Here is an 11848-nt window from a genome sequence, read left to right as displayed (position 1 = left end):
GTGCCCGAACAGTAGGTTTTCGGTACAGATGCCAAAATTTAATGTTTGGGTTCAACCATCTCTACTTCCTACAATGCCTGGGCATACTCCTGATGAGGCAGCGGAGGGTTTCCTGAGGGATCTCCCCCCAGACCTGGATTAAAGCATCAGTCAGCTCCTGGACAGTCTGTGGTGCAACGTGGCATTGGTGGATGGAACAAGACATGATGTCCCACATGTTCGATTGGATTTAAGTCTTGTGAACGGGCAGGCCAGTCCATAGCATCAATGCCTTCATCATGCAGGGACTGCTAACACACTTCAGCCACATGAGGCCTAGCATCGCCATGCATCAGAAGGAACACAGGGCCCACTGCACCTGCATATGGTCTCACAATGGATCTTAAGATCTTATCCCGGTACCTAATGGCAGTCAGGGTACCTCTGAGTAGCACATGGATGGCTGTGAAGCCCTCCAAAAAAAAAAAATGCCTCCCCACACTATTACTGACCCACTGCCAAACCAGTCATGCTGAAGGATGTTGCAGGCAGCTGAACGTTCTCCACGGTGTCTCCAGACTCTGTCACGTGCTCAGTGTGAACCTGCTTTCATCTGTGAAGAGCACAGGGCACCAATCTCGATCTGCCAATCTTGGTTTTCTCTGGCAAATGCCAATTGCCTTGCACGGTGTTGGGCTGTAAGCACAACATCCACTTGTGGGCATTAGGCCATGATACCACCCACATATAGTCTGTTTCTTACAATTTGAACAGACACATGGATGTTAGTTTCCTGCTGCAGGCCATTTTGCAGTGATCTTGCACTTCTCGCGGTCCTACTGCTGGGTTGTTGCCCTCCTACGGCCTACTCCGTGTATCCTGGTATCTGCTCCATGGTTTGGTCACTGTACTGAAAGACACAGCTACCCTTCTTGCATTGATGTGAGATCCTGGATGAGCTACAATACCTGAGCAACTTCTATGAGTTGTAGACACCGCCTTATGCTACTGTACCTCTTGATGGTGAGAGAAATTTCAAAATACAAAAATGACCAACACAACAGCCAAAAAGGATAACAGGAAATTGGTTTATGGTCACCACCTGCAGAACCACTCTTTTATAGGGGTTGTCTCGCTAAATGTCTGTAATTTCTACCTGTTGTCGGTTCCATTTGCACAACAGCAGGAGAAATTGACTCACAAGCAGTGTTACTTCATAACTGGGCAGGTTGATTTCACAGAAGTGTGATTGACTTGAAGTTACTTTGTGTTGTTTAAATGTTCCCTTCATTTTTTTGAGCAGTGTTGTTAAGTCATATTAGTTTCCATCATGGTCCTTGGGTCTGACATATAAAATATAGTATATCAGGGATTAATATCGCTATTTATCTCATGTATTGTGTAAATGGTCAGCAAACAATGACTGATTCAATATCTAACACACTCTCTGTTGAGCTTCACCGCAAAAGTAAATCACTTTTTTTTTTCTTTTTCCAGTGGTTTTTGGTTAAAAAGGGGGGTACTTTAGGAGTCCTTTTACCTTAGTCTCTGACTCATTCCTTTACTTCGATGCTGAGGGTTCATCAGGGACGGGTAGTGGGGAGCACGGTCTGCTTTATCTGGCTAGGGCATCAAAATACCTTTTCCCAGTCCTGGCACTGCCTTCTGGACCTTCATCATCAGGAAGTTATTGACGCGAAGCAGGTCCTTCCTGTGAGGTTGGGGCCTTATCATTGGTTTTGGCTATCTCCAGCCAGGAGTTTTAAACTGCACTACCCATAGATGACAGTCTCGAGTAACCTCATGGAGAAGCTAATCTCAAAGTCACAGAATGAGAGAGTACTTTGGGATCTGAGGCAGTTGTGCCATAAGGTCGCCTTGGGGGATGATTTGTATTCACTCTCTCGTGCAATCTGAAAAAGGGGTGTCATAGAGAAAAACTAAAATCTACAAGACAGACATCTCAAGGGAGGGGACATGTCCCCCTCACACTAAACATATGGGAAAGAGAGAAAACTAATCTTAGCTAGAGAAACCTCCTGCTGTATACAGCTGATTGAGGGTATGTGCACACATTGCGGATTCTCTGCGGATCCACAGAGTTTTTTGCAGTGCAGAAACGCTGCAGATCCGCAATTGATTTACAGTACAATGTAAATCAATGAGAAAAAAAAATGCTGTGCACACTTTTCGGAAAATCCACTGCAGAAACGCTGCGGTTTAAAAGAAGTAGCATGTCACATTTTGTGAATCTGCAGCGTTTTTGTACCCATTCCATTATAGAAAACCGCAGGGGTAAAAAACGCAGCAAATCCGCAAGAAAACCGCAGCAAAAAAAACTGCAGGACCGCACAAAAAACGCGACAAATCCGCAGGTGCGTTTTCTGCCAGGAGAGGCAGAAATCCGCACCAGAAATTCCTAAGCCTAATCCGCAACGTGTGCACATAGCCTCAAAGAGGATACCTGCTAGGGAAAAAGCCAGTGAGCTTGAGATTTGTTTACACAGGGGGGCTGCCTTTGTTCCAAGGAAGAAGCATCTGGGTTCAAAGGATTTTTCTTATGTGTTCCAGACTTTGTGTCTCCATTGTCCAGATATGAGTATCGGAGCAAAACCATATTGAGCTGATATTTATGGGATGTGGATTTTCAGTGTTGTGGCAAAGGGACAAGTGGAGCACATTCGCTCACTTCACCGTAGGGCCATTAGAATCCCATCCGACTTAATAATGGTCCAACCGATGGTACTATAGGTATGGGTCATTGGTCAGTTCTTGGAAGACATAGTTCACTGTGGATTATGTCCATTTTCCCAGTCGGTGTACTTTCCTCTACTAAACTCTGAGCCATTCCCGTGTCCAGGTTTAGTAATTTTTGTTATTCCTTTTTATTTTATGTAATTGTATATATTGTATTGTTTGTTCCCATTTCGTAGTCCCCAGAACTGACAACCAGTATTAATGCTGAACCTGCTGACAGTCAGTGCTGGGGCACAGTTACAAACGGACACTCTCTATGCACAGAGCGGTCATTGAAACCATGCCGGCAACACCCCTATGACTGGAAGCCAAACAGGAAGAATAAAGTGCATCTCCTCCCAGCAGCGAGGCTCTCCGTGTGGGTTCCCCTTAATGGCAGCATCTGATTAGCAAAACGAATGAGAAAAGTCATATGGATCCTTTTTCAAAAGTATGTGTGTACGGATGAATAAAACGCTATGGGCCTGTGTGCCACAGCAACAGAGTGATAATATGAATTCAGCCTATTGCAGGTACTCCAAAGTGAGACACTTCTTGCATCCGATCTCCACTTTGACCAAGAGCTTGTTCCAAAGGATCCCCCTTGTTTAACTGGAAATTCCCCAATAAGTTCAGTAAAATGTAGTTTATAAAGAAGGCCATCCTTTCAAACAGCTTTGTCACACGACATTGTGCCAATGATCGGGATAATGTAAAACTTGCCTTCTATCCAGTATCATGGAAGACGATGTTTTGTGTTTGTACTTAACCTTTTGGTCAGAATATGTAATTGTGCAAGAACATTTGCTTAGGAAAGTAATCAGATCAGCCCCAATAGAAGGGCAGTATTTTACTCAAATCATTGCATCCCAGCCAAATGGCCAATGGGGCAACGATCCTCACCTGCAAAGGACCTTATTCTCCCTCACACTGCATGGAATTAGAGTAAAATGGAAGCTTCTATTACATGATCTACTGTTAGTCTAAAAAAATTACCTTCTGTTAAGTTTCAGGATACAGGAAAATTACAAAGAATAAACTATAACTTGGAAAACATCAAAATCCCGAAGATTGAACGACATCATCCACTACTGCAGGTACGTGGTCACTGTCAGGAAAAAAAAACTCTCAGCCTGGTTCCAGCATGCATTGGATCATAATAGTCATCGGATTATATTAGTAACTTTACGCACAGAATTTGTTTGTACAGGCAATTTACAGTGATGGTAAAGATGTTGGAAAACCTGAATTGTTTGTTCCAGGAAGTGCCCTTTGTGGGTACTACACAGCTTATAAATAATGGCTGGAACTTTGGCTACACACTGTATCGATTCCCTGTTTGGTTTGTACATGATAATGGAAGAAATAATACTTACCCATTACAGGAGATTCTCGAAGTTGTTTCTACTAGCACCAAGCAAAATTGTGCCCTGACTTATTTTCGGTATCTTGGACATGCACTTCACTTTGCACGTTTTACTTCATACTTTGCCTGGGGAATTCGGCCCCTTTCACACATCAGTTTTTTGTTATCAGTCGCAATGTGTTGAATTTTGAAAAAAACGAATCCGGCGACTGATGCCGCCGGATCTGTTTTTTTTTCTCATAGACTTGTATTAGGCACGGTTTGCGACGGATGGCCTCACGTTTCATCCGTCGTTCGCCGGATCCGTCGTAAATTCCTTGTCCGGCGGCCGGAGACAACAGACAAAGTAAAGTTTTTGTGTCCATCAAAAAAAAACAGCGACGGATCAGTCGCAGTCCGTCGTTTGCTCGAATGGAAGTCTATGGGCGCCAGATCCATCAAATGACAGAATCCGGCGATGGATTCTGTTTTTTGTTTTTTTTTGTTTTTAACTGGGCATGCTCCGATTTTTTTAGGACCCAATCAGCCACATGCGCTAGTCGGATCCGTCGAAAAAACAAATCCATCGCATCAGTTTTTCACAATCTGTGATGGATCCGTCGAGCCATGCCGTGACTGACGGCAAAAAACTGATGTGTGAAAGGGGCCTTAGTCTTATAAACCCTACTTTTTACAGCAGACAGTGCTAGGAGAGGAGGATATGAGAGATGATTGTTTATAATGTAACACAGCTAAATACTCCTCCCCCCACAGACTCATGCAGATTAGGGCTGTTTGTTATTAAACATTTTACACAATGTGAGACTTGCTCTAATCTACTGTGGAGGCGTGTTTTTCTCTCTGAGTGCTCCTGCCTGCGTATGATTGGCTAGCACCATACAGGGAGAAAAAGTACATCGTCCCCCAGCCCCAACTGAAAAATGATAACTTTTCTAAGGGTACCGTCACACAGTGGCACTTTAATCACTAGGACGGCACGATCCGTGACGTTCCAGCGATATCGTTACGATCTCGCTGTGTCTGACGCGCTACTGCGATCAGGGACCCCGCTGAGAATCGTACATCGTAGCAGATCGTCTGAAACTTTATTTCGTCGCTGGATCTCACGCTGACATCGCTGAATCGGCGTGTGTGACGCCGATTCAGCGATGTCTTCACTGGTAACCAGGGTAAACATCGGGTTACTAAGCGCGGCCCTGCGCTTAATAACCCGATGTTTACCCTGGTTACCCGGGGACTTCGGGATCGTTGGTCGCTGGAGAGCTGTCTGTGTGACAGCTCTCCAGCGACCAAACAGCGACGCTGCAGCGATCGACATCGTTGTCGTATCGCTGCAGCGTTGTTTCAGTGTGACGGTACCCTAAGTCCAAGTGCATGTTAACTCATCAGGAACCAAATACCTTGATTGCTAAATACTAGTGATGAGCGAGTATACTCTTAGCTCAGGTTTTCCCGAGCATGCTCGGGTGACCGAGTAATTGTGAGTGTTTGGAGATTTAGTTTTCGTCACCTCAGCTGAATGATTTACAGCTATTAGACAGCTTGATTACATGTGAGGATTCCCTAGCAACCCCCACATGTACCCAGCCTGGCTAGTAGCTGTAAATCATTCAGCTGCGGTGATGAAAACGAAATCTCCGAACACTAACAAATACTCGGAGACCACCCGAGCGTGGTCGGGAAAACCCGTGCAATGAGTATACTCGCTCATCACTACTAAAAATAAAATAATAATAAAAAAAAGTAAATGATTCCGCTCTGCAGCCACTTTTATATTGTGTGTCCTCTTTAATTAACCCCATAAATAAAAGTAACACTGGTGATGCTAGTGACCGTGGATGCCACAACACGGAGTTCAATGTGAGAAACTCGCGTGAGTCTCTCGCATCAATACCCAGCACTGCCGGCGGCACTCAGGACCGGTGTTTACAGCTGCATGTATTTCTATGCAGCCGCACGCTCCAGCACCGAGTGCTGGGACTTGATGAGCGAGTTTCTCGCATTGAACTCGCAAGTGTGATCCTGGCCTTAGACTGTTTACATGAATCACCAGCGATAAGAATTACTTTATGCAAACCACACAAAGATGTTGTAGAGAACCTGTCTTTGTAAAGACATGGCCATATTGGTGATGTGGTACTGACTAAAATGATACCTGCAGTGAAGAAATCTGTTTGGTGGGTTATATGTAATGTTTAAGGTCCTCTGTAAGGTTAGCTTTCCTCTACATCCCACATTACATTGTGTCTGCCCTTTCCAGACATCAGCTTATAAAGGCTTGTATCTTGTTCTACAGGATCACCCATGAAAATCAGAACCTTTTTTTATTTCCTGTGATGTTTTTCAGGGTCTGTCGCACGGAGAGCGTTGCTACATGTTCAGCATTATCAGTGTCTACGACCCAGCACCAGCTCGCAGGAGATTATATCACAAGCACAAGTTGCTCTGCAAAAAGGCTCTCTAGCTAGAAAGGTTGAGAAAATATCAGCATCTTAACCCCATAAGAACCATTCTGAAACAATAACAGAAAAAAAAGGACATTTATTTGCCCTCTAAAAATACAGGCAGCAGTTCACAGGAATCATCCAGGACCCCATATTTCTCGTCGCCATTTTCAAAACCACCTTTTCACAGTGGGCAGAACCTCTAATCCCACTTTACTCACTCACAGACACCACAACTAATGCAGAAATTCACAGCGTGACATGGTGTCAGAATAAAAATAGGACACCGATCATCCCAAAGTCCCACCCAAGCATCTGCAATATGAAAAGGCAATGTGGTATCATACATGTGTATGTAGAAAAGCTCCACGTCGGCTGTGACAGATATGATCAAGTCTGATTGCTCCATCGAATGATGCCAAACTACCAGTCCTCCGATATCAAATAATACCAAACTTTTATACCAGACCGTCTGAGCTCGGATAATTTCTGTTAGAAGGACTAAAGGGACAGCAATATATACATATATTAGTCAATTTTGCCAACAGTGAAGCTTGGGGATTCCAGGAGTCAGGCCCCCACCAATCTGACATTGATCTCCCATCTAGGGGATGATTAATATATTCTCCTGGACTTTTTACCCCTCTTATCGCATCTTCTTGTCACCGTTCAGTTTGATGAAGTCTCGAAGATTCACCCACCCCCAATAACCTTAAGACTGAGTCCTGACCCAATCTCCAGTATAAAAGAAAATTTGGCAATGTATACACAGGATGTCTATAAAGAAACCCCATTTTATTTTAATTGTCAAAATATTGGAAAAAAACATCTACTCTTAGGCTATGCCACCAAGGTTTAATTGTACGTAAAGTAGGAAAAACAATGGACTCTTTGCCGCGGTCCATAAAGGAGGCTGAAAAAAACACTTTATTTCAGGTAAATTAATACCAAAATAGGAACCTGGTAAAAACAAAGATCGGTGAATAATGAAACGTGTTTTAGATCCAGTACTTGGATCTTCCTCAGGTTTATACCGGGCTTCATTTAATTTCTAGGTTAAATGCAGTGTTTTAGGTGGTAAAAATGGGGTGAAGAAGTTGTCAGAATAATAAAAAAAAAAAACATGGAAGTATATAATACCAACTAATGTAAGGAATCTGTCAGCAGGTTTCTGCTATGCAATCTGAAGACAGAATGAGGTAGGGGTTAAGCACAGATTTCAGCAATGCTTCTCTTATCAAGCTCTGAGGTTTTGTTTGCTTCAGCACCAGTATCTTAATATTGCTGTGACTAGCTGGTCATGTGAGTCCTCGTCTGACACACCCCCTCCTGTGATAGGCAGCTCACTGTCTATGTACACTGTATATACAGAACCTGGAGTGGGCGGGGTTAGCTTCCTCAGCTCTGATTCATTGCTAAACCTAAAAACTCTGTGTCAGATTGGCTGCACCCAGCAATCTAAGTGATACATTGCTGAATTCAGCTTTGCCTACATTATGCTCCTCTCAGGTGAGGAAGCAAAAAACCTGCTAACAGATTCCCTTTAACATAGAAAACGTTATTAAAGAAATGTAAAACATACATAGCTACTTTTAGCAATGAAATATTATGTAATTATTTTTATGAGATGTACAATAGTAGTGCAAGAGCAAGAGGGCGCGAGTAGTGAAAAAAAAAATATAGCACCTTACAGTATAGTCACTTAGAGCAAGTAAAATATGTTTCAAATGATTTAATCAAGTTTTTTATGTTAATAACTGGTTTTATAAACTTGCATGTTTTGAGAATTATTCTAATGTATGACCTCCTGACCCCATTTTTATTGCAAAAAGCACTACATTTAGCCGAGAAACCAACAGAAAGTTGACTGTGAAGATCCAAGTACTGGAGAGAAAAATCGTTCACTCACTTTCACCGAACTTTATGTTTTTACTACGTTCTTTTATTTTGGTTTTAGTCCCCCTGAAATAAATCAAGTGCTTTTTAACCCTCCTCTACGGGCAGCACCAGAGACTACAAGTTTTATCTACTTTCTGGACATCTTTTGTCCCAGGCCCATCTGGTATTTTGGCTCGGAGTGGCTTCAGTCCCATGGTGCTATGCTGTATTGCATAACTCAGCAAGTAAGCATTTTTCATTCATACTACTAACGGGGGCTCCTCAGTCTCATTGATTTACTCACAGCGTTATCCCTTCTAACCAGGTGTAATTGCTCCTAATCCTGTGAACCTTGACATATTGCTAGAAAGTGCTAATTCGCCTCCTGTCAGCTCTGCTTTATATGATCATTTATTGACTTTGTTAAAGGAAACCCATCAGCTGATTCATGCTGCACAAACCACGGGCAGCACGAATCAGAGCTTGGCTGCACGATAGGAGCCGGAGGAAAATAGACCTGGCTGTAGTGTTTCAGAAAAGATATCGATTAAATATAGCTTCTCACTGCACTGATCCAGGTGATTGACAGGTCTCTAAGTAGACACATGGAAGAGAACTGTCATTGGGGCGTTTCAGAAAAGAATATTTAGTTACGATTGTGCAGCCAAGTTCCGATTCATGCTGTCCGTGGTTTGGGCAGCATGAATTAGCTAACGAGCTTTAAGCCAACAATGTAGCCTGTAAAGAAATCCAAATGGACCTCATAGACAAAGTAGCAATTCGTTTTCCAGCCACTTTACACTTGTGATTGTGAGAGGGAAAGGGGAGAAGAACTTGTGGCACTTGGGCTGTTGTGCCAGACGATCTATCTCCGAATCTTCAGTCTTAGTGGTGACATCAAACAGGGAAGTGACAATTTGAAAGAAGCCGGCAGAAATTAGTGTCAAGGCCAAAATAAAGTCAGCCCAACCAACCGGTATTGGCAGACACTAATTTGTACAGGGCCATCCCAACTCTCCTCAGACAGATTACATAGGGGAACAGAAGGATCCGGCTATTGCAATTTCAAAGGCAGATCTTTAGGCAGGCAGGGAGATCAGCTGCTACTAGAGGTGTCTGGTGGGACTCTCCTACAGAAAAAAAGAGAGGTGGGTATTTCGCCTGTCATAACAACCCCTCAATCCTCAACTATAATTATTAATTGGTGGTCCTTTAATATTGGTCAGCGACAGATTCGCCCTTGCAAACATTCTCTGGACTTCATGTTATCCCGTAACAAGTATACATGGGTTTCTATTAGTAGGTGGTGATCACACCCCTTAGTAATGGGTGAAGGGACTCTCCCAATAAATATTTCCATCGATACAAGGTAGAGCTGCTTCTAGTTACACAAAAATAAAAATCCAAATGGCATCGTACGTCCAAATAACCCATACCCATCTGTGTCACAGCTTCTGCAGAAGTTCACCTATCACCCCTATGAAAAGGAGACTGCCAGCATCATAAACATCAGCAAGTGATAATCCAGGCAGTGTTCCCTATTGGACAAGGCCTCTTGAGCGCCCTTAGTGGCAATATAAGACTTATGCAGAGATAATCTTACAATGTGGAGACAGAGGGCTGTGTGTGCATGAGACGGAACAGGTATAGGTGATGCCTTTCCCGTGTCCAACCAGAAACATTGTGCCATGACAAGTCATGAAAGGCTTGGCAATAGGCCATCTGTTCAGCCAATGTAAATACGATGGAAGTCATTTGCTCCGAATGCAGCGTTGCATTTTGGGCACTTGCGTTGCCGCGTGTCATATCTGGTCTTCACACACTCGAAGCAGAAGACATGGAAACACTTTGTTAAGACAGCATCCATCTTGCGGGAGTTGCAGCAAGGACACGTGAGCCGGGACTGCAGTAGAGAAGAAGGCATGACATTAGAAAGGCAATAATCTGTATATTGCGGTACATACAGATTATTAGAAAAGCAAGGATACATATCTTTTATCAAATCAGAGAAACTTAAAATAAGTTTCCCGAGCGAATACTGATGGCTTAGCATAAGCTACAAATATCAAACTGGTGGAAGGTCGACTAACCGCCCACCGATCAGCTGAAGGAAGAGAGCCACCATGTCGGCTTCATTATTGCCCAAGCACAACTACATAGTATTAGCAAGTTGTGCCTCACATTAAAGCTTAGAGATGCTATGTCCAATTCAAGTAAATAGGATTAAACTCTAAAGAGGTCACAGCCCACAGACCTTCCAAGTACCACGTGTGCCTAGGCAATGTGTCGTCTAATTGGACCCATAAGTCCATTTCAAAATATGCCTATAACCATGAGGACTGCATGGTATGCCTTCAGACCCAAACTAATTATGTGTCTAAGATGTGGGAAGTTTGGGTCAGGAGACCAACGGGCAGTCCAGGCACAGCAGTCTGAGGAATACACTTGCGTGAACCCGGCCTTACATGTGTACAGACTATAATATATATATATATATATATATATATATATATATATATATATATATATATATATATATATATATATATACACATACACACACACCCTACCGTTCAAAAGTTTGTGGTCACTTGGAAATTATCTAATTTTTTAAAGAAAAGCACTGTTTTTTCCAATGAAGCTAACATTAAACGATTCCAAAATAAACTCTATACATTGTTAATGTGGTAAATGACTATTCTAGCTGCAAATGTCTGGTTTGTAATGCAATATCTTTTTAGGTGTATAGAAGCCCATTTCCAACAACCATCACTCCAGTGTTCTTATGGAACTTTGTTGTTTGCTGTGTAAGAAGGCTAATGGATGGTTAGAATATCCTTGAAAACCCTTGTTCAAATATGTTAGCACAGCTGAAAACAGTTTGGCTGATTAGAGAAGCTATAAACCTGACCTTCCTTTGAGCTAGATGAGAATCTGAAGCATTACATTTGTTGGTTCCATTAAACTCTCAAAATGGCCAGAATAAAATGTACTTTCACGTGAAACCAGACAGTCTATTCTTGTTCTTAGAAATAAAGGCTATTCCATGCGAGAAATTGCCAAGAAACTGAAGATTTCCTACAACGGTGTGTACTACTCCCTTCAGAGGAGAGCACAAACAGGCTCTAACCAGAGTAAAAAGAGAAGTGAGAGGCCCCGCTGCACAACTGAGCAACAAGACAAGTACATTAGAGTCTGTAGTTTCAGAAATCGATGCCAAACAGGTCATCAACTGGCAGCTTCATTAAATAGTACACGCAAGACGCTAGGGTCAACGTCTACAGTGAAGAGGCGACTCCGTGATGCTGGCCTTCAGGGCAGAGTGGCAAAGAAAAAGCCATATCTGAGACTGGCTAATAAAAGGAAAATATTAATATGGGCAAAAGAACACAGACATTGGGCAGAGGAAGATTGAAAAAAGTGTTATGGGCAGACAAATCCAAGT

At 42.8% G+C, this 11848-nt stretch overlaps 1 protein-coding gene across 4 annotated transcripts in view; it reads right to left on the bottom strand.

The window, feature by feature from the left end:
• Positions 1 to 7431: 7431 nt before the first annotated feature.
• RNF20 (ring finger protein 20) overlaps positions 7432 to 11848 on the bottom strand; it is a 151433-nt gene continuing 147016 nt past the window's right edge. For all 4 annotated transcript variants that reach the window (XM_069752718.1, XM_069752715.1, XM_069752714.1 and 1 more), the window contains exon 20: positions 7432 to 10306. In XM_069752718.1, the coding sequence (XP_069608819.1) occupies positions 10130 to 10306 (177 nt within the window). In that variant the 3' untranslated portion in view covers positions 7432 to 10129. The remainder of the gene's footprint in view (positions 10307 to 11848) is intronic.

The sequence above is a fragment of the Ranitomeya imitator genome, chromosome 2 (assembly GCF_032444005.1).
Source record: "Ranitomeya imitator isolate aRanImi1 chromosome 2, aRanImi1.pri, whole genome shotgun sequence".
Taxonomy (NCBI): Eukaryota; Metazoa; Chordata; class Amphibia; order Anura; family Dendrobatidae; genus Ranitomeya; species Ranitomeya imitator.
Note: the sequence above shows the minus strand (reverse complement) of the source record. Positions and strands in the feature narration are given on the sequence as shown.